Source organism: Polyodon spathula, chromosome 3 (assembly GCF_017654505.1).
Source record: "Polyodon spathula isolate WHYD16114869_AA chromosome 3, ASM1765450v1, whole genome shotgun sequence".
Lineage (NCBI taxonomy): Eukaryota > Metazoa > Chordata > Actinopteri > Acipenseriformes > Polyodontidae > Polyodon > Polyodon spathula.
The window spans coordinates 53,207,761-53,232,097 of NC_054536.1; the positions used below are offsets into that span (position 1 = coordinate 53,207,761).

Here is a 24,337-nt window from a genome sequence, read left to right on the forward strand (position 1 = left end):
TGCAAAGATGTGTTTCTGCCAATGAAGATCACCTTATGGTTATGCTTGTGCAAATAACCTGCTGTGAGCTGATAAAAGGATTAATACAGGAAAAATCTTAATCTGTGAAATTACAAATTAAATTCTCATATTAAAATGATCACCCCTGAGGTGTTTTCTTTCCTGCTTTTAATTCCCCTCTGGTGTTCTGCATACACTGTTCCTGTTAATGACTCAGAGAAGCCTCTCTCTGTTGGCAGCCTGCTGCAGAGTGATAATGTGGAGGCATTTACTCCACTAACAGATCTGGATTTAACCACTGACTGACAAAACTAAGTGGCAACTGTGTAATAAGCCTGATAATAGCTGGTGTAGTATCAAAATATACTCTGCGCATGGGTTTACCAAAATCCTGGCTAAACTTAATGATAGTGTGATAGAATAGAGATGTCACCACTAGTGAACAGTTTTACTCATCCTTTTAAACAAAGTGAGACATACAGCCATATTTCTGATGCTCGGTTTCCATGCACAGTGCAAGTTAATACCATTGCAGTAAACATTACAGATCCATATTTCCATATACGTTTTTCTCTTTCTCTAGAGGGTCTTTATTACACGTATGGTAACTTTCTATTCTACTAATAACCTTCCTTCAAACATATTTAATACCTCTTTTGTAATTGATATCTACGTTCATAACATACAGCAGCCCCTTTATGGTTGATTCTTAAGACATTTTCATCTGTTTGACTAAGATATAGGCCTTTACTTTTTAATAGGTTTATAGACCATCTCTAACAACCCTAAATAGTCGATCAAATAGTTTCTATTGCCTATTCTGTTGTCACTGGAAATCTAAATCATTTGCAATCTGAATTTTTTAATTATGGGGAAACACATCAAAGTTCAGCATGAATAATTATTGCCAGAGTATCACTTTAGAAACTGACATTTGTGTCAACTATTACAAATGTAAATAATTACATAGTTGCTGGAGCTAAAGCTTACAGGATGCCAAGTTCTGAGCATGTGTCAGCCCGGAGAGAGAATAATAGTACACAATATAGCTAGGACATTGTTAAATAATGGTAAACCCATAAATAAATAAAACCCTCAGTAACCACCAAAGAGGATCTTATCTCCCCATATGAGAAACTGGCTCTTCAAGTTAAATGGCAGAAAATGATATTTTCTAGTGGTATTTTATAGAGTTGATAACATACAGTAGATCACTGTTTTAAAAACATAGGTTTCAGATACTGGTATGGTATGCGCTTCCATCAGATTTTATTTTATTGTTTTGTTTTTGTTTTTTACCCAGAAGCTCCAGTAACATAAAAAATAAGATGCTTTCACTTGCTGAACAAAATTCTGTTTTGTCTCTCATGTAATGAAGCAAAATAAAAAGGCACTCACTGTCAGATAGTTCCCAGAGCCGTGGGGGAAGATCACTGAAGTACTCGTGGTTCATGGCTGCCAGTGCTGACAGTCTGTTCTTTGGGAAGCACTGGAGGAACCTGGTGGCTAGTTCCTCTGCATGATTCACATAACCTAGTCTGAAACACAAGCAATGTAGAAACATGAACAGTGGTCATAGGGCCCATACCCAAATAGAAATCTTAAAAAGGTACAACTGAAATCAAAGTAGTTTTTTTTTTTATTTTGTTCAGAAAAAAATAACGTTCTACTTTTTAATTGGGTTGTAATAACACATTTAAAATTTAATTATGGCACCTTTTCATCTGTTGTAGGAACTGATTGAAAACTGAACAGCTACATCTACACAACACACTTCTAAACGTAACAGTTCATTTTTATTTATTTTTACTCATTGAAAATACAGTGCATGTTAGCAAATGAGATAGATGTGCACTTTATCTATAGTTAGTTGTTAGCTACAAAGCTCAGTCCCTTGAACAGTTCTGAAAAACAGTGTTTACGAGTGGAGGCTTCTGGGGGTAAGTTTGGCCCCAGTACGGGTGTGTGTGTGTGAGGGTACCAATTCTGCAACCTCCTAACTCCTACAGAGCTACTGGCAATGTTTAAAATGTTGCTTAACAAAATGCTAGCTTAGTGAACATTTAAATATCTGGTTTCTGCTCGTCATTACACCATTATAGGGTGTAAGGCACCTTTATATGTAGGGCCCTTCATTTTGAGGTAACTCAAAGTCAAAAAAGGTAATTAAAAATGAGAATAATTAACAGTTAAGCTCTTCCTGCAACTATGCTGCTTCTTTATTGTTTTATTCCCCACAGAAAATCCTCTTTGCTTTTGCGCTTCAAAATAGGCTTCAAGGTACATTTGGACACCATGGCCTTTGCAGCTTTGTAGGACTGCTAATCCTGCTAAACTGGAAGCAATCTATCCCATCCTCATATGCCGGGAAGAGGAATGTCATTCCTAAATTAGATACAGTCCGGTACATACTGCGTGAATCACCAATAGGTTTTATATGGCATGCGAACCCTTTCTGTCCTCTCCTGACATTTTTTCTTTTTCTTTCCTTTTTTCTTTACTCTTTCCTTTTTCTGTTATTTCTATAATTTGTTATTACCATGGTGCACTTTGCACTGGAGAAAACAGTTTAGTAGATCTGGTTCAGGAGGAGTAAGGGGTTGCTACTAGTGTCTGAGGAGTCTATAGAGAATGGTTCCAACCAAGATGCCATTATAATAATTATCTTTATATAGCACCTTTCATAGTGGATCACAAAGCGCTTTACAAGATACGAAACTAGGGTGTATGAAATATGCATGGGCTGCAGAGTCACTTACAACAATGTCTTACCGGAAAGACGGAGCACAAGGAGGTTAAGTGACTTGCTCAGGGTCACACAATGAGTCAGTTGCTGAGCTGGGATTTGAACCAGGGACCTAACCTACAAGCTCATTTTTTAACCACTCGACAGCACAGCCTCCTATGGATTACAGACTAATGAAAATATATTGTGCACCATATATTTTCAACATAAAATAAATATGGATTACAGACTAAAATATATTTTAAATATATCCTATATATATATTTATATATATATATATATATATATATATATATATATATATATATATATATACATATACACACACACACACACACACACACATACAATTTCTATATATGAAAAATATAAGGTTCATACTTTTCTACCATATATAAAAATATGTTTTTTCAATAAGGGAAATTTTGCTTAGTAGTTTGTCAGTTACTCTTATCAAAGCTTCTTAAAGGTTTTTAGATGAAGGTGCAGGCAGTTCTGCTTCAGATGGATTACATGTGAGCATGTGCAGTGAACTCCTCAACCCCCAGGAAGTTTAACTGCTGTAATGAACTGTGCCGTAATAAACTCGGAAAGTAATTAGGACTCAAGTGTATAAAATAAACATGAGTCAATCCTTTTACAAGTAATTTAATTCCATACTAAATCCTGGTTTGCCCAGGAACTTGCCAGAGTAAACAACACATATTTTTATACATTTTATTACAGGCAAAACTTCTAACTTGAGACTCCAGCTCCAATCCTACTGTTTTTTTTATTGAAATAGTAGGACCAAGTAATGCATTTAATGTTTAAAAACTACCCTAAAGTGGCCCCTTAAAATCAATCTTTTCTAGCCAAAAGTATGCAAGGCCCAAATCGTAAGGCCTTTAATCGCAGAAAAAGAGTTTTAGGAAATTACAAATTGATTAAATGAACAGCATATAGATGCATTTATATTTATATATTTTTTATTTTAAAAAACAGGTGTATTTTTGGTTTATTTTGTATAGTTTGGGTTATGTATCATGGGGGAGTTAATGTATATTGGTACATGAGCATGGGGATGTGGGGTTGTTTATGTGTGGAATAGTGGTGACAGGGAGGCAGTTAAAATACTCCCTGTAAAAACACGTGGGAATGAGGCTGGAGCAGGGAATTAAATAAATGATTAATTAAGGCTCCAGCCACAGGTGTATAAATAGATTGATCACGGGTGAGAAACGGGTTGGAGTGTTCAGGAGCGGAGAACAGAGACGGTGTTTGAGAAATCTATGAATGAAATACAGAAAGCAAGTCCTACCTATCTGACCGCTGTAGCAGCACGGTATTTGTTTTGTGTTCTGTTTGTTTGCATGTTTATTTTGGCTCTCGTGTCGTTTTGAGTTCCGTGTTTGTTCCCGTTTTGTAAAAAAGTTTTGTTCATTTATATATAAAATGCACAAGCTGCGCTTCCATACCCTGCAGTACTGTCTGTGTGTGCTATCTCTTCAGGGTCTGACGTCACCCCCAACCAGCCTGGCCATATTTCCTAAAATGCTTTTTGAATGGATTCCTTTGGTTGTTATCTAAATAGATCCAAGTATTATGCTTTGAAAGGCGACAGTAGGGTGTGTTGATTGAATGCATTCCAACCAGCCAATACAGATAACCAGTTTTAACTAATTCATGTTCAACAGCTGTGCAGATGTCATTCACATAAGAATGAACGAGATCCATATCTTGACATAGAATCACATCAACCATGTGTACTAGGCGATGCAGATCATGGAGACTGCAGACACGTACACACAAGAAAGAAGCCTTCCACTTAGTTTTGAAGACCATGAAGGTTAACATTTTCCATCAAAACATCCAACAACTAAAGACTAGAAGCTTGAGCAATAACATGTCAATCACAGAATACCTGTGATATCTACTTCACTGACTAACATCTTAGCAATGTTATCAATGCAGCTGTCTTCCACACCTGGCTTGTAGTACCTGAATCGCCTTCCTGCAGATGACTCATTCTGAGCAATGTTTTCACTTTAGATGTTGTTTTTGGAGCAAAAACCTGGTTGTAAGGTCAATGCGAAGTGAAAAAATGCCTAAAATCCCATCTTATTACTGCTTTGAAGTAAGACAGTGGTAATGACAGACATTTTTAAAGCTTAAAATGCTAACAATGAATACAAATTATTCTTCAATGTTTCTGCCAATATCAACAGTTACTCAAAAGATGCAAGATGTTTTTTATTAGGTAAATGGTAAAAATACGTATTTTAAACAGCAGATCAAAAAAATAAAATAAATGGGTTTAGATGCATGTGAAAATCAACTCTACAGTCATGACTGTGTGATGTTGTCATGAGAGTACATCGTGAACATCAAAAGGACGTCCTTTTCGCAGTGCAACTTTAAGGGCAGGGTCAATCACTTTCTCACGATAAAAATAGCTGTAAAAACCAATGTAAACTGGAGCAGTAATCGTGCTTGTGGCTCACGAGACATCAACAGTCAAGATCCAGTTCTCCTGACTTGGGCCCGGACCAAATAGATAATCACACTTAACAAAACTGAATTTAATAGAGGTTTCTTTTTTTTTGCAAGTATCTAATTTCTTCTACTCATAAATATTTAATACAGTTTTGTTAAGTGCGATTAGCGGATTGTCAAAGTTTTGATTTGTTCCAACTTTAATCTCATGTAATCTCCGTCTGAAAGGCCGTACAAAACACACACAAATATAAATTCTAAGTAGTAAAACTTGTACTTAGTAGAAATTATATTTTACATAGTTTTGTGCGTGTGTGTGTTGGAAAGGTAACCAAACAAACAAATAGCTAATGCGTAATTCAGAATGTGTGTGACAACACGTGAATTCATTTCTCTTGTTTTTATCAAAACATGAAGCTCTGCTCACCCTATAACAGGTTGTGAGGAAAGCTGTCACGATGTGTAAACGCCCCATGTTTACCCTAAAACAAGCATATAAGTACTTGGGAAATTGCTGATTTCAGTCACCTGACTGACTCTTAGTGTTTCAATCTCAGTAGCTGTAGTATTTGGACATAATTCAGAAGTCATCTGTTTTATTAAAGGTTAATGTATTTGTATTTTAGAATTATTTTTTTTTATTTTTTTTTTTTTTAAAACAGTCAGAGTTGTAACCAATAAATACTACTTAGCATAATATTGCTTAAGCAGCCTTTCCTTTTCATTCTATTGACTAATACAATGTAAACAGTGATTAGAAAGTACTTTTTTCTGACACAAAAAGTCAATGACTTACATGAAAACAAAAGCAAGTGAAAAACAAAGTAAACAGTAAATAGTAAGTTATCATTTTGTTTTTTTGTTTTTTAAATGAATTCTGCGAGTATGTGCACACAAGTGTAGGAGGTATCTTTAAAGGAAAAACTGAAACATATGTTCATCAGATAACTTTTTCTAGGATTTCAAAACCTGGTTACCCAAGGGTTACACACCTGATTCTCCACATGCTGCAATTTAAGGGTTTGAGCTAAATTTATTGAAAGAAAATCACCTTTAACAGCTTGACTGTCAGCAGAAGAATGTCTTTCTGCTCATTTTTTTTTAATGGAAGGCTTTCTGAATTCATATCATCTTCATCAAAACTTGGCATGCAATAAAAGGAAGAAAATAAGCCACAGTAGTCAACATTCCACAGTATTCTTTCCTCACATATTTATTTCCTTACAGACTGGACAGGATCCAAGCTAACAAAAGAGACAGGAACACAGAAAGGACTTAAGTAGCTGAAATAAACCCCTGGCATGGCATGCGGTCAGTTTTTGCGAGGTCCCACAAATACAGACCTCTAAAGGAATTCTTCCAAACCAAAGGGGGACTTGTTCTGTTTTCAATGGTCTACAGGTAGCCTCTGCTGGGCTGTGGTGGACCGGTTATATCTTTCCTTGTCTGAATGCATACTCAGCGACATAAAATATCTGAAGATGCCCTGCTCATAGTCTTAGTTCTTGAAGTGATAACACTGAAAACTGAAACTTTCATTATAATGTAAATAAGAACTGATGAACTACTGGTCTATTTGTTCAGTTCCTAAGCAGAAACTTGCTAGAATGTGGCCTGGGAGACTCCAAATGCCTCACAGAGTGACCGTGATTAATCAGAGATTATTTATCACAGTTAACCTACAAATCTGTCCAGGACATGGCCTCACATTCTGTCAAATCATTCAAGGTAACAACTTGCCTTTGAAAAACAATACAGCTATGGCCAAAAATTTTGCATCACCAAGAATTTTAGGATTGAGACATACATAATTCTCTCTCTCTCTCTCTCTCTCTCTCTCTCTCTCTCATGTAATCAAGCTGGCCATAGCTTTGGGTTCATGCCCCTTTAAAAATGTGACCCAGAGATAAAACATTAATTTTTAGTGCTTCTGCCACTTATTCAAAACACAAAACAAAACCTAGCTCTCATTGAACACTCACTACACAAATGTAGCTCCCTATCTAACGTGCAGGACGGCTAAGCTGTTTACCTGACCTATAACACCAAAACAAAACTAATATCATTTTTATAAAAACAAACCTAGGTTTTAAACAGACCTTTACAACTTTCCGTCAGGCTCCTCATTCAACAGCAGCAGCCTAGAACAGCCTGACTGCTTCCCTTTTATATCCTGCACCTGGCTCTAATTGTCAATAATGTCAGGTGCAGGTGATAATTAAACAAAACAATTAAACAATTACATTAAACAAAAACAATTACCTTGGCAGGGAGGCTTTTACTGTGTCCCTACCATACAACAAAACATTTGCAGGTCCCCCTGTCCTGCTACATGCGTTACTATATATATATATATATATATATATATATATATATATATATATATATATATATATATGATAGAGCTCGTGATAGAGCCCTCTTTATGCAGGCTCTACCGTGTAGTAGATGACCGCGACTGGAATTATGTATGAATTAACAAAAGTCAAGGTCATCTACCACACGGTACAGCCAGCACCGAGAGGGCTCTATCGCTATTAGAAAATGATATATATTTTATTTAACATTGTGTAATAAAAAAAACTACTAAATGATATCGCAAAAGTCTACCAGAAGCCATAATAGTAGTATAGTATTTCATAGCATTTTTCAATTTTGTCAGTTTTTTGTTAAGTATATGGAAAACTACAAAGTGGTATGTAATTCAATATGTTAATGTAACATTATTCAGCAGGTTTTCATTCGACTTTATAAAGCAAAGTTAGTCAATTTTAACTTAACTTTTAACTTTAATTTCTCTTACACTGTCTGAGGCATCAAAGCAGACATATGAACCCTAAACCTAAACATGTGGTGTTCCTGGAATTTCCTAAAGATTATTTATTCAAAGAATATTCCTATTCCTATTTACTACCTGTTGTAAATGTGCGTTTTGCGAATGTGGTAGTGAATGCAGCGAATGGCTATTACGTGGCTTTAAAGCGTCTTGATAATGCATTGCGTGACTAGGGTATTTAATACAGTTTGAAGCTCCTGGCTTCTTCAAGAGTCCCACTATTCCAAAGAAAATTATACATTATTAATTGTTACTTTACCTGATACAGCAAATGCTGCATGAATAACATGCAAGCGTAATCCTATTTTGGTAAAGAAAACGTTGTCTTTTATTAACACTGCAGTCTGACTATTTGTAAGCAATCACCTAAGAGTTTGTAGTTTGGCACAGAATGTACAAACCAACCTATGATTCAATTTGATCTCACACGTGTATTGTCTGTCTGAAATCATAAAAAATATTAGTATTTTTATAGCAAAAAATGATTTACGGTTACCTAATGTCATTGTTATTAATAATAAACTGTTGTTGCAAGTATATTCTTAAAAGTGAAATGCCAGCTCTACAATGCTTATACTGGATTGTGCTTTTTAGTTTGATTACATGAACAAATAAATCCAATACATGAGGTGGAATAGCATGTCCTGTGGTTGTTTGTATACCAGTTAGTGCAAATGATATTACTTGCTGTGATTCTCAGACATAAATACTGTAGCGCAGGGGTCTCCAACGCTGGTCCTAGAGAGCTACTGTAGCTGCTGTTTTTTGTTTCAACCAATCTCTCAGTTACTTAATTGAACCAATTATTGTCTTAATTAGTCAAGAGTCACAGGTGCTCCAGATAGCCACTAATGATGTAAAGACACCTATAAAACCTGCTGGATAGGGGCTCTCCAGGACCAGGGTTGGAGACCCCTGTTGTAAAGTATATGGGAACTGTGAAGTGCAGGAGCGCATGGAGTGAGAGGGGCTGTGTTTTGCATCTGTCCAGCAGCCTATGGACGATGGGCACGGACCGCAGGAACTGATGGTTATTGGCTGTGGAGTGGGATGAGGCTGGACTGGCTGGTGCTAGAGACCAGTGACAGGGGGAGTGTTTGTTGTTGTTGAATCAGAGAGAGAAATGAGTAAACAGACAAAATACTTCCACCCTGAGATTCCCTTTTACTTCCACCCTGATATTCCCTTTTACTTCCACCCTGAGATTTCTTTTTACTTCCACCCTGAGATTCCCTTTTACTTCCACCCTGAGATTTCTTTTTAGTTCCACCCTGAGATTCCCTTTTACTTCCACCCTGAGATTCCTTTTAGTTCCACCATGAGATTTATTTTTTAGTTCCACCCTGAGATTCCTTTATAGTTCCACCCTAAGATTCCTTTTAGTTCCACCCTGAGATTCCTTTTTAGCGGCACTGGTCGAGGCCCACAGAGGTCTGTTAATTATTAGCTAATATGTGTCAAATTGTCTTTGCTCAATTATTACTGTAATAAATAAAGACGAAGCTTGGACCTGAATCGACTGAAGGATCATTCTTATTTTTGCTACAATACAATATACCATTATCGTTTCCATGGCAATGAACGCTTCTTAATCTTCCTGGCCTGATTATAAATTGTGGTTAGCCATTTGGCATCAAAACACTTAATTAGAAAAACCTGATAGAAGTCGTGCCAATTTTTCAGTTCACTTTTATTTTTCATATAAGATGTATCTGATGCATTCGTTCTACTTTTAAGAACAAGTAGTGACATACAGTTTAGTAGTTGGAGTGTTGATTAAGAAAAGATTTGTCAAACATGCCCAATACTGGGCCTCAGTAAAGAGGTCCAAACAAACTGTTAATAATGCACAGTTCACCTTCAGCAAGACAATGTAAAAATAGAAACAGCAACCAAAGTAATGTTATTTTGGCATTTAATACATATCTATCAAGCTCCTACCATAAGATCTGTTTGAAGATATTTGAGGAAAAAAAATCTTTATATAATTGTTTTAATGTTCTGTCTAGGGTGCACTTTTAAAGTAAATAGGTTTCCATGATAAAGACAGAATTCAAAATGGTGGCACAACCTAATAATTGGACAATGAGAGTACAGCTGGTAGCAGCACACCGAGGCCAAGGCCCAGCGGGCCTTATTAGACCTCACTGAGGTCAAGCTTGGACATTATAAGCCTGTAGTCATTGCGCTTGATCACCGCTTCGGATGCCCGGAGCCAGCCACAGTCCTACGCTAGCGACTAGCCTCCCGTGTACGCCGGTCAGGAGAAAAGCAGGCAGTATTCGCTGCTGAGATCCGCTACCTAGTGCGGAAAGGGTACCCCCAGTTTAACACTGGCACCCAAGAGGATTTAGCCACCAAGGCTTTTCTAAGGGGACTAAACCCAGAGCCGCTGCGCCATCAGGTATGCCTTGCCGTCCCCCTCTCCTTGGAGCACGCCCTAAAATAAGCAGAGATGGTAGAGGTGGTGCTAGGGGAGCATCAGTCTACAATGACAGAGGAGAGGCCACAGCAAAGGGGGGCAACAGCTGAGGAGGAGCCTCTACCACGGCCTCCCCCGCTATGGAGACGTTCCCCGGAACCCTGACCACCCACCTGCTGGCAATGTGTTTGGCCAGGCCACACTCAACGATTCTACACAGCTGCCATCATGTCCCCCCAAACCAACGCCGCAAGGAAACGGGAGGGGACCAGTGTAGGAGGGACACCACTGGCCCTCCCCCTTGTCCCACTAGAAGTCACCTCTCATCGACACCCCCTCCCCCTCCCCCACATCTGGTGCTCACCGTTGCTTATGGAGCTGTTGGTTTCCAGGGGTCGGTCTCTCTTTCCGGAATCTCCATTGGCTGTTTCACAAGCTTCTTTTTCTTTTTGGGAGTAGGTGATGCTCTTCTTCAGCAGCCTGTTTCTTTTTCTTGGGTTTCTCTTCATTCTTGGATTTCTTTTCCTTCGTATGTTTCTTATGTTTCTCCATTTCCATCTCGTCACCATCAAAGCAGATCTTTCCCGGCATTTGTCAGTGACAACCCTGATCCCTCAGGGCAACAGCATGAGGCTGGGTCCCACTTTTGCTCATCCAGTTCAACACGCCTCCGCAGGGGAGTACTGTCACATTGCCATCCTGATTGGAGGTGTACTGTTCATTGCCCTACTTGACACAGCATCTACCGTGACCCTACACCTTGATCTGTTGCCAGAGGGGGCTCCGCTGGAAACGACCACGGTCCAGCTCAGCACAGTGAGAGGGGAAGAAGCCACCTTACTGGGAGAGAGTCACCTGGCCATTGAGGTGGCTGGTTGCATGTTCTACCACCCGGTCTGGCTCGCCGAGGTGCAAGAACAGTGCATACTGTTTGCTGGGGGGCAGTTGGAACTATAGTCAGGGACAGCAATGTTTCGAGATGGCTCACCATTGGGTCTGAGGGCACCAGGAAAAAAAGGGGAGTCAGACACCTCCACACACCAGGTCCAGCTTCCCCCGGCTCACCCCGTCCTCTGCTTACCCACGGCCGGGCCGACGGGTCCTCGGCCGAGCCCTCTGTGTTGTCTTCGTCGCCCCCTTGTCTTCGACCGAGTCGGACGCCTGCCACTGCTGCCACCAGGAGCACCCCGTTCCCCCTCAAGATCTCCAACGTCCCACATCACCGGGCAGCGAGAGAGCGTTCCTGGGGCTCACCAATTACTACCGTCTGTTTGTTGCTGACTTCACCACCACACCGCCGCCCCTTTGCACACTCTGATAAGAAAGGAGGCCCCCTTCAACTGGTCTGAGGAGAGACAGGAGGCCTTCGACCTGTTTGATCGAATAGTTGCAGGTTTTCCAGTATACGACCCAGCATCGGGCGAGGGAGAGGTATCACAATGCAGACGCGCTGTCCAGGCACCCTTATGCGGATGACGATTGTCGGCACTATGCCCGGCGGGATGAGAGAGAGACTGAGCTGAGTGAGATGGCCGAGCCGGTATACAGCGTCCTGCTGCCACGGAAGCTTGGGGGTTGGCGAGAACATCAGGAACAGGACCCCAAGCTGAAGTTGGTGATATAGTGGCTGGAGGAGGAGCAGAGGAGGCCGTGTTGGGAAGAGGTAGCATCATATTCTTCCACGGTGAACAGACTGTGGTCCCAATGGCCCGAAATGGCCCTTCGAGATGGGGTGCTGCAGAGACACTTGTTAGAGCCAGCCACTGGGGAGGTCAGGTGGCAGGTGATGGTGCTGCAGGGGTTGATTGAAGAGCTGCTAGCTTTTCATCATGAAGCACTAGGCATTGGGCTCTTCAGGTCTCTAAGATGCTGTGCTGACTCTGAAAGGCTAGGGCACAGAGGATTACTGCCGCCGATGTGATGCCTGCACCGCAAAGAAAGGTCCACCAAGTCAGTTCCAGGTGGGGGCACCAATGGAGAGAGCAGCGGTGGAAATTCTAGGTCCCTTTTCGCGTTCTACGTGGGGGAATCGGTTCATCCTAGTAGCAATGGATACTTCACCAAGTGGCTGGAGGCCTACGCATTGCCAGACCAGGAGGCCGGGACAGTAAGCGATGCCTTGGTTGAGGGGTTCTTCGCTTGGTTCAGGGTCCCCGTGGAGCCGCACTCTGATCAGGGGAGGAACTTCCGAGTCGAAGGTGTTCCAAGGGATGTGCACCCGTCTGGAGATCCACAAAACCTGGACGACCCCACTGCACCCCCAGACCGACAGGTTGGTTGAGCTCTTCAATTGCACCTTGGACACTCAGCTGGGCCTGACTACTGCGAGGAACCAGCGGGACTGGGGTGTCCAGCTGCCCCTGGTGCCTAGACTCGGTGGGTATAGACAGGTGTTCACCGACCCCCCCCTTCTCCTAAGGGTCTGGAGGTCCCCTGCTAAATCCAGGACTGGGGACCGGTGGAGCACAGTGATTGGTGGGAGGGAGCTAGGTGGGTGGGGGGAGGGGGGGGAGTTTTTTGGTCAGAGGAGGGAGAGTTGGTAACAAGAGAGAGTGACAGAAAAAGTCCTACTGTGAGATACCAAAACAAACGGTCTGAGATGTAGCTGGTAACTGTGTGTTACTGTATACAAAAACACAAGAGCTAGGATACAAAAAACAGTGACAGAGAGAGAGCTGCAGGATAGGATCGAGGGTTTTAGTGGGCTTTCTTGTTTTGATGATGTGGTCCTGGCCCAAATAGGGAGCGTTAGTGTGTCATGGAGAGCATTAAAAACCTCCACGGAGCACTGCACCTGCATCAGTGGTCTGTCTATTCTTTGTAAGAAGTTGAAAAGAACGACCGCAGTCATTACAATATTATATGTTATGTTCTTACAAGAGAAAGCTGCATAAAAAGAAAAGGTTTTAAAAAAAAAAAAAACTGGTAGAAATGTGTACATTTTCCCATTAAGATGTAGGTTTCCAGAAAAGTCAGGAATGTATTATGCATTAATGCTGGGGATGACACAAGAGGTATAGAAGTGTAGATGATATAACTATAAAATGTATTGTACCATGATTTATTTTTATATTTAAATCACGCATTATGCAAAACTTTGCAAAAACATGTTGTTTGACTTCCCTGAATAAAATAAATTGGTAAAATTTTTGGCTGTATTATCTTTTACATTACATGTTTCTATAATTTAGAATGACTTATTTTAAAACGTTATAAATTATAAATATGTTAGATCATATTTACCCCCAACATCTGAATGCTTTATCAAAATATAAGGTAAAACGTTTGTTAAAAAAAAAAAAAAAAAAAAAAAATATATTTTTTACTTTAGTGTACAAGGCATTTCATTCTGCAGATTTCATATCCTCCTAGCTGGCGTAAATTGTTGCTCGATAAGTAAATATTGGAACTCATTCCAAATGACCTATAATGACTGTATACTATATAAAGCTACCTCAATTTCAACATGCTCTCTGTTCAATATCTGTCCAGTCTTTAAATGAACTGTCAACATGTGTTGTTTCAAATTCCCAGGTTTTTGTGAACACAATGTCTTAACTCGCCACTTGTCCTTGGCCAGTGCTCCTTTATCTGTAACAGTGGTAATACATTTTTCTCTGCCCTGACATTTCCCCTGGGCTAACATTCTCAAAACCAGAGTCCTTCTAGCTACTGAAGTTGCAAAAAAGCACCTCATTCAGGAGGGATGTCAAAAAAACATTACAATCTTTACATACTGTAATATGCAAGCTGGGATGCGGCACATCTATATCAGGGATTGGAAGTTAAAAACGGACGCTTTGCATAAATGTTGGAACATATGTGAGAGAATTCAAAGAAATAATCATAAGTAACACAAATTGATGACAAAATGTGCATAAATGATATGATTTAATTATAAAAGTAAGCAAGTATGTATTTTGTGACTGAAATCACTTCCTATTAAATTAATTACCACAAACCCTAACAGCACACAGCACCCAGGTGGCTGAATGCAGTAATTGTGTTATTACTGTCAGGATTATTTTTTTCAGTGTCAAGCTGGGACACAGAAGCAGTTTCTGAGTCTCATTGTTGCCTGATTTATGGATGTTAGAATTCTTGTCAGAGACTAAGTGAGCGTGCCCCACCTTAGGGGAGTAACAAACTATGGTATGAGTGGCTGGACTTTACAACCAACTGTCATGTTGGCTGTTGAACAGTAAGCGCAAGCAGGCCAGGACAACAGGAGGGCCTGCAGTGTCTGGAGCATCACCCAGTCTAAGAACTTAACCAATTCCTACGGCACGTCACTTAGCTTTAAAACACTTGCTACATTTATTTATTTATTTAAAAAGAAGAAAAAAAGCATGCACATGGGGCACATATTAAAACTGCTTACACATGCAAAGGTAAATAAGGATGGTTAAAGATTTGTAAATATCCTAAGCATAGTCTGACTCCAGCAATTAATTATTTTGAACAACCTAAGAGTATGCATGAGCCAAATACAACATATTCATTCTATTATACTCAACCCCCCCGGGACCCAATGTAAAAAGGCTTTGGTCTTAATTCAACAATAATAATACACATGTTTAATAATACATATGCTGGTATATCACAAATGTTGTTTTCACTTACTGACAGTTTTTGAGGCGGCTATGCAGCCACAACCTACAGTATAAGATGGCTTCTGACAAACTAGTAATTAACACCCTTTATGACTCCCCAAACTGTGTAAAGCAGCCTCGAGAAAGTGAAGACTCTGCGGTATATGCGAAATAAAGCAGCTGCTACTTTTGAGACGGTGCCTATTTTTTTTTGTTGATGCAGCTTCTACAGTGGGAAAAGGCTTCATTGGTGCACCGAGCAAGTTATTAAATATTTGAAATGAAATTATTCGAATGATATACACTGAGCTGTGCTAACAGCTACTTACGCAGCAGAGGCAGAGGGCCTTGTGCAGCTTTGTAAATAATCTTGACGATCAAAGCAGAATTATAAAATGACTTTATTAGCCATTCAAACTTCTGTCACCTTCATCTGGAACATTGTAGAAGTACTGGAATTCAGTAGCAGATTTACATTAAGCTCATGAAGTTGCACATATTTCATAGTGAACAGTCTTCTCCTAGACCAATTTAGGCAAATTCCCAAATCTTTTCCCAAAGACTTTAGTACATAGTATGTCATTATAGGTCATAGCAGTGCCTTTGATATTATTGCTTTATTTCTGAGCACTAATTGTAATACTTTATTTTATATGTTCTGTAATTTATGTCCCCTTGGCTGTTACAGCTGTGACAGCATGATTTATTTATTAATACATTTAATTACGTATTTATTTATTGCCAATTGGGGTGGTTGTTTTGTGGTGCACATTTGACCCACAAGGTATATGAAGTAGGAACATCAAGAACGAATTTTACTCAGACTCGAGTCATCCTTTAGACAGGAACAATATTAGGTCTATTGAGCCTAAGACGGTTTATTTCCGATTCCCAGAGGCAAATGAACATGGCCTGTTAAGGGTCATGCAGTGACTCCCCTATAAATACTGGTATTATGGACTTCTTCAAAATATGTCAAACAGAAACCTTAATATTACAGCTGATGTGTTTCACAGATGCTTATCAATGTATAACACGTTCAGTAATTACTATATGAAATTCAGCTGTTAGAAGTGGCTCAGCAGGATTTATATTTTGAGGTTAAACATTTATTGGTATTGTAAATTTATGAGCAATCTAATAAGTACATATGATCTGAATGCTTGTTTGCTCTAAGTAAATGTGGCCCAAGGGTCTATACCTACTCCACTCAATTATGAGATTAACACTGGCTGCTTGGAAGTCTAGTCTGCTAGATTCATAATTAGAACATCTGAGACAAACAGAACGTTAGGTTATTACCTTAACCCTGGTTCCCTATAAAGAGAATGACAACCATTACCGAATTGGAAGAGCTTCTCTGACTGTCAATCTCTGAGCAAATATACAAAAGCTGCCCTATCAGGGCTCTGCTGTGAGGGGGGAAGTCCCACCTACATCCTGTTGAAGAGGGACGTCCTCACAGTAGCACATTGCCATTTTCTTTCGAAAACAGAGGTCAGCTGGGGACACGACCTCAAAGGGTAATGGTTGTCATTCTCTTTCAGGGAACCAGGGTTATGGTAATAACCTAACGTTCCCTTTCAATTACCAAATGGGAAAGCGGTACCAAAGCTGTTGTGGCTCCAGATTACCGACAGTACAGCCCCACGGCAATAGCAACAGAGCCCAGATGACGCCTAAGGGCATGTCGCCTGCAAAACTCTAGAGCCCAGAGAAGGTCTCTTTCGTTTGGTGTCACATGAAGGCGGTAAAAACGCACAAACGTCTGACTACCTGTCCATGTAGCAGCATTGCATAACTCATCTAAGGAGGTGCCATGAAGGAAAGCCCACGAAGTTGCCTGGCTCCTGGTAAAATGGGCTGTAATGTCCGCCGGTAACGGGGAGTCCGTCTGTTCATACGACTAGCGTATCGCATCTGTCACACAGTGTGCTAGACATTGCTTCGATAGGGCCTGACCTCTACAGCAGGACCCATAGCAGACAAACAGTTGGTTAAACTGTCTCCAGGACACCATCCTATCCAAATAACAGCGCAGAGCCTGAACTGGGCATAGCGTATGTTGTCTACGGTCCTCCTCTGACTTGTGCGGGGGAGGTCTGAAAGTTTCCAAAACCACTGATTGGTTAATATGGAATGAGGATACCACCTGGGGACCATACTTTTTGGGGAGGCCGAAGCCTCCGAGCCCCTTTAAGAAATTGCACTGCCAGGAAATGTGCCCCAGGGGACACCGAGTCAATTTTGTCATGGCACACTGATATTGCTGCCAGGTATACCTTCAAAGTGGACGCTGATTTTCCTGTGTCAAACAAGTGTTGTAAGAAGGTTAATATTGTCTCAGTCGGGCAAGTCACAGGCTCATGACCTTCGGCAAGGCACCAGTCTTGGAAAACTTTCCATTTATATGAGTACTGGGCTCTAGTGCTCGGCGCCCTAGCAGACTGTAGTGTTTCTACTACTGCATCTAGAAAACCTCGTCTGAATAGATGGCTCAGTTCAATGGCCAGACCCAGAGTTGGAGCTGGGCTGGGTTCGGGTGCCATAATAACCTTTTCGCTTGGCTCAGGAGGTCCTTGAGCAGAGGGAACTGCCACGGCTTATCCGACAACATGTCGGAGAGGAAAGCAAACCAGGGACGTCTCAGCCATCTGGGTGCAACCAGCAGAACCTGTGCTCTCTCCACCCCGGGGTATTAATGGTAGCGGACGGAACACATACAAGAGCCCCTGTGGCCAGGGGTGAGCTAGCGCGTCTACTCCCAGGGGGCCCCCGTCTCTCTCCATGGAGAACCATAAGGGGCAATGAGTGGACTCGGCTGTGCCAAAGAGGTTGACAGCTTTTCCAAATCTGTTTCACCACTTGAGGATGCAGTCTCCAGTCCAAGCTGTCTGGAGCTCCGCTGGACAGGAGGTCTACTGCCCTGATAGAATGCAAGTTTCTGTGCGTCCAGGACAGGAGTCTGTGCGCTGCGTGGTGAAGGCCCGGTGAGCGCAGGCCGCCTTGGTGATTTATGTATGCTACCACTGCGATGTTGTCCGTCAGGACCAGCACATGTTTGTGCGGTAATTGCTGGAGAAAATGTGATAACGCCAGACTCACTGCTTCCAGCTCTTGCACATTTATGTGCACTTGCTACCAATGTCCCTTCCACTGACCTCTTATTCCTCTCCTGTTCCAGACCGCTCCCCAGCCCAGACTGGAGGCGTCTGTAGTGATCATTCCCTTCTGTGAGAGGATCCGAGGCGCAGATTGCCAGGACGGGGCGACCGCTCCAGTGTCTTCCGGCATTACCGGGTGCACCTTGAGCGCATTCACCCAGGCTTGAAGCAGGCACATTCTCAGCAGCCCTAGTGGAACAATTCTCGAGGCGGCTGCCATCAGCCCCAACAACCTTTGATATAATTTGACCTGTAGGAGAGCGTCCTCTCTGAATAGGGAGAGTGTGGTCTCCAACGACCGAATCCTGTCTTCCGACAGTGAGGGAAGCATGCTTACAGAGTTCAGTTTGATCCCCAAGAACACTGTGGACTGAGATGGTACGAAGTTGCTCTTCTGTTGATGTATTGAGAGCCCTAACTTTGCCACATGATCTATGACCTGTTTTGTGTACGCCTCTGCGCGTGCTATTGGCTGCGCGCAATCCAACCAATCGTCCAGTTTAGCTCACCACAATAGTTTAGGATCCGAATACCCCGCAGCCTGAGTGGAGCCAGTGCTGCATCCCTACCTATGCCTGCTTGTCTACTCTGGGGTGGAGGGCAGTGTTCAGACCCTTTTACCCCAGCAGGCTGTGCATGCCACCTTGTGCGCTGACTGTAAGCCAGAAGGCGCAAGAACTTTGAGATGACCTCCGTGGCCTTGTGGGACCTCTCAAGGCTCAGATCAATGGTCGCCCAGAAAGTCTGCCCCGGTGTAATGGGAGCATCCAGCAGCGCCACCTTCTCGGTCTCTACGACCTCGGCTTGTATCAGCCACAAATGCTGGTGAGCAGCCACCATCGCCACCAGTGACCGCCGTTATGCCTGACCTAACTCCCCTATTAGGTCAGTCATCGCCTTAGCCACCGCCTGGAGCTCCCCTGTGTCTACCTCTGTGGCTCTGTCCTGCAGCCTCTCCATTAACTGGCTCTGGTAGAATACCTGTATAGCCATGGCGTTTCCTGCTCACAGGGACAGCGCTGCCGATGCGTATGCCTTCTTTAGCATCACGTCAGTTGTTCTGCAAGGCTTTGACGGGCAGGTTGGGTCCTTGTCCCCTTTGGTGAAGGTGGAACCTTGCACCAGCACCGTGACCTTGTCTCCGATGGTGGGGAATGCACCTAGGCCCGCTTCTTGGGCTCCTGCAGTGTGCAGCGTTGACTCAGCTGTTCTGGAGGCTGAAGGTGCAGACGCTGGGTTGCCCCAGGAGGAGCGCACCAAATCCAGGAAGTCCTGGCATAAGGGGAGGGGGTGCTGTGGGTGACCTCTGCTGGAGGAAGCAGTTCCTCTTTCCCTCCTGTTCCGCTGGCCATGGGACATCCGTGGCTGCAGCTGCCTGCTGCATTAGCGTTCGGAACTCTTCCCTTTGGAACACGTGTGGTAAGGGCAGGGTGCTCCCCTCTGTGGCCTGCCCGACAGAGGTGGCTGGGTCCGACACGTCCAACCTGGACGCTGTGAAGGACAACTCATCTGGGCTAGGTGGTCTAGGCAGAGGGGACGGGGAACAAGACTGTGGGGGCTGGGGCTACCCGTTGGTAGGGGGCAGCCTGCCCTGAGACTTTGCTAGGGTCTCCAGCATAGTTTGCTGAGCCCTTACAGTCTCTGCCAGTTCTGCGAAGCACCGCTCGGCCGAGCTTGGGCGCCTTCAAGGCGACTGCGATGGTGACCGTCTGCACCTGCGAGGGGAAGGGGAGTGGTGCCTGCGTGGCGACCGCCTGTCCCCTGGTGAGCGTCCCCTTGAGTGGTACCACCTCTGCAGTGATCATCTCGCCTCCCCTGAGAGGTGCCTGTGCCTCTGTACTGGTGGTGGAGAAGGGGAGGGTGACCCGGTTGTGTGGGAGAGTTCCCTGTTCACTATAGCAGGGGCTTTTGGACCACCGATCTCATTCTCCCATGGCTTGAGGGGAGAGAGACTCTGCTGGGGATAGGGCTGCTCTCTGTCGCTTTGTTCTCCTCGTGAACTTCCACCATGGACAGCAATCCAGCTCACCTGCCAGTGCCTTGGCCGCGTGTTCTGGCCCTAGGCACCTGGTGCAGGATCTACGTTTGTCTTGCCTGGGCAGCTTAGCTGAGCACCGGTCACACTGGTTGAAGCCAGCTGAAGACCCAGTTGACTGCACTGACATGTTTGCAATTGTTGTTTTTTTTTTTTTTTAAACTGTTGTGCTCAATGATCAGGCTGCAGACGCATTCTTAAAACGATTCACTGGTGCTGAATCAGTCGGTGCTGGGATCGGCATCGAAAATAGCGCGGTTGGTGCCGGGCTGTAGACAGCCTCGAAGAGGTTCGCCAGTGCCGAATCAATGCGCTGCTGATGCCGAGACAGTCGGTGCCGAGTGGACCTGTTCCAAGGTCGGTGCTGATGGTAGGCACGGTCAGGGCTGAGCTGTAGGCGGCGCTGATGATGTTTACTCTTGTGCCAAGTCAATCGGGGCCGGATAGGCGCTGTTTCTTCAACCTCGCGATCAACGGGAAAAACCACGGTCGATGCCGGGGTATGCAGCAGATTGAATCGGCGTGGTTGCCGAGGGCAAGCGCAGCCGCGCTAGGAAAGCCAGAGGATTGAAGGGGGCACTAGGCCCGAGCTGGTATTTTTTTTGGTCACTGTGACTGATTAAATCGGTGTAGCCCATGGGGTCTCCTTGCAGCACCACAACAGCTCTCACACGGTGTATCAACTACACAAAGCCTTGCGTGGTGAGAGAGTAATGGCCCCTTGCTAATCCCTGAAGAGGGGTCGAAACCAGCTCTAAAAAGAAAACTGACGTGGGAATATAGCAAGAGCAGTGTTTCCAACGCTCGAGAGCGTGATTACCGTGGATTTTTAAAAATGTTTATTTATTTGGAATCCAAATAAATCAGTCAAATTCTGAACGCAAATGCAGAAGCAATTTACGACCCGTCTCAGAGAGATGAGAGACAAAATGCGATGTGCTACTGTGAGGACGTCCCTCTTCAACAGGAGATGGGCGGGACTTCTCCCCTCACAGCAGGGCCCTGATAGGGCAACTTTTGTATATCTGCTCAGAGACTGACGGTCAGAGAGGCTCTTCCCATTCGGTAATGGTTGTCATTCAAATTGAAAGGGAACTACAATTACAAGACAGACACTGAAAGGGTTTTATTATGGGAGATTGACCAATAGCAAGATGGGCATCAGGAAATTGGAGCTGTTTCAGCTCACTGACCTGTTTCAAAATGAGTGACAGATGGTGGTTATTCAAATCAGCTATTTGCAGTTAACAGTATTACTTAGTGTTCAGTTCTTTAGCACAACAATGATATCCTCCGTTTACAGTTTCTTCCTCACACCTTTCCTCTTTTTTAATTGGAACAACATACATTGTGAAGTCTGAAGATTTTTAACACAGCTGCCTCCTCTCTATGGTACTGGTGCACTAATCTACCATGGATGTGGCTGTAACAGCTCTGAAACATCTGATTGAAAGAGTGGTTAATGTTAAATTAGTTTCTTTGAGAAATTAGCCATCGGGCAACTTGCAGTACAAGTGGTTACCACTGGGCATTTGACACACAGCTCAACACACGCAGAGGCAATTTTGTTTACAGACATCTACTGCAAATCAGAGGGAAAAAAAAAACTCCACTAATTTGTACGTAAGCAATGCTGACCCAATGTTAATGCAGATACCCTTCACCCATGACAACAGACTTCTTTATTTACAATGAATTCTAGCCTCAGGATATGTTATCAATGCTACTCCCTCTGTGCAGTGCCTGGTCTCTCACCCTCTGGCTATGACATATATATTCCCAAGTGATGTTCTACGCTGTTAATCAAGGGCCCTCAGTAAGCAGTGCATTTGCATCATTCCTTCTAGGGATCAATTATAGTACTGTAGAACTAAAAACTAGGCATTGCTGAAAGTATTTGTAACAAGTGCACCAAAGGACAGATATATAGATGTATATAGTATATCCATGTTAACAAACTACACCCGCGCACTGAATTAATAAATATATATTATTATATATTTCTGACTTGAAAATGTTCATCAAAATAATGTTGGGATCAAAAAACGCACATATATGAGGTTATAGTCAATTGAACAGTCAAATACTGCTGCTGTTTTAAATATATAATAAAGGGCCCAGGGTTGTGAAAATCAAATATCCAACAGTGCATATGAAGAAACTCAGTAATTATTGCAATTACAGCAGTGTTTGATGTGTCACTGTAGCTTATCAAACTCATACAATAGCTGTATATTCGTAAATAAGCTAGTAGTACTGTTGATGTTGTATTATGTTGATCACTTAGAAATACACTAATTACAAATTTGCTGGTGCTGTAGAATGACCCTCAACAGGTACAGTAATACAATAAGTATTACAATAAGCAAAACATCGATGTTAAACTGATTGTTATATACAGTATGTTGTTCCTCTTAATGTTGATGAAACATTGAACATTGATTCCCCTGTAAAAACTCAAACATGTTTATCATTTTCAAGAAGTGAGCTTAAATGTAAGCTTCCTTAGTACGTAGTACTGATGCGTGCATAATCTGTTTTACTGTAACATGGGCTAAACTCTATAAATAAATGTATATAGTTTACAACTGTAAAAATGTTACAATATATTCGGAATAAAAGACATCTTACCAAGAGCATCTATTTGCTTTAAATTGTAATCAGTGTGCCTGAAATGAATCTGTTTGCCATGCAAACCTGACACAGTTGTAAATGCAGTATCAGTAAACATTATTTTAAAGTGCAGACTTACTTATTCCACACTTGCCTCAGTTTCTTTGGGCTGTGCTGAGTAAACCATTCTGAAACAGAAAGCAAGCACAGTTTATTGCATTGTTCATATACTGTAAGAGTTATAGTTTATTCATAATGTAAAAAGTCATATTATTATTTGCATGATATACAGTTTTGTATTTGCAAGATAAAGATTGCTGTAAGTACTGCAGCAGTTTTATGTTAATTAATTTTTAACCAAATAATAAAGCTAGCAATGGATAATACAAAAATATATATATATATATATATATATATATATATATATATATATATATATATATATATATATATATATATATAATAAATTTGCACGTTCGCGATGGACAATAAAGACATGTTTGTTTAAAAAAATATTCGGTTTTTACGATATATGTTTTAAACTTGTGTAATGTATGCATGTGAAGTACTTTGGCTTTTGTATAATACTAAATGAGGCAGAAAGTAGGGTCATGGAGAGTGCTTTCGGGTGCTGCTGCTGTAGATATACCCATCGACTACCGTTATATCGGTGCTTTAGACAGACATCCAATCTTCCCATGTCCTGCCTGGTTCAAGCCCTCCATTGCTTCATTTTCTACTTGTTTACTGTAAAAGTACTGAGTGAAGTGCTGTATGTTCAAGAAAGACCAAAGTGTTCCATATTCTTTGTTTAGTACAGTTCTTAGCTCCCACGCTATTCAGATTAACCATGTGTTTAGACAGCAGCATATCTGTTAATCAATGCTGGTAGTAAATAGCAGTCGCATACATCAATGCACACTATGAAATGTATAACACATAATCATTTACAATGGGAAAAAGTGAAAGGATGTGTTGGGGCGACCACTCAATCAACTTTGTTGACAACAATTCAAATGTTGTTTAGGGGCGCAAAACTCTCATATGCTAGAAACCTGAAACCATTAAAAACACCCCATAATAAATGCCCACATCTATCCTCATGAATGTATTGATGTTTTCCTTTCAGGTGAAAAGTGAACTTTCTACACTAGTCTATTTGCTTAGCAGATTGAGCCTAATGGTTTGAATTGCTATTCCAAAGCTCTGGCGTATTTGTGTAACCATTGCAGCCAGTAAAATGGTTTTAATGCTAATTAAGCACAGTCTTAAAGGAAGGCACAGTCACCTCTGTCAAGCAGACGCTAGGTAAACAGTCCTGTGGCTTGTGCGGCAGCCCTATTGGATGGCTCTCCTAATAAAATCCAACCACTGTTGTTTGTTGTGCTTGACAGCTAACAGCAATAAAAACAAAATGTCCCTGCTGTCTTATAGCTCACTAAGTAGTGTCTAAA

At 42.1% G+C, this 24,337-nt stretch overlaps 1 protein-coding gene across 2 annotated transcripts in view; it reads right to left on the reverse strand.

Moving 5' to 3' along the window:
- LOC121313175 (cyclin-dependent kinase 14-like) overlaps positions 1-24,337 on the reverse strand; it is a 218,316-nt gene that overhangs the window by 47,365 nt on the left and 146,614 nt on the right. For both annotated transcript variants that reach the window (XM_041245467.1, XM_041245468.1), the window contains 2 exons: positions 23,023-23,071; positions 1,399-1,538 (listed from right to left, as the gene is read on the reverse strand). In XM_041245467.1, coding sequence (XP_041101401.1) covers positions 1,399-1,538; positions 23,023-23,071 — 189 coding nt within the window. The remainder of the gene's footprint in view (positions 1-1,398; positions 1,539-23,022; positions 23,072-24,337) is intronic.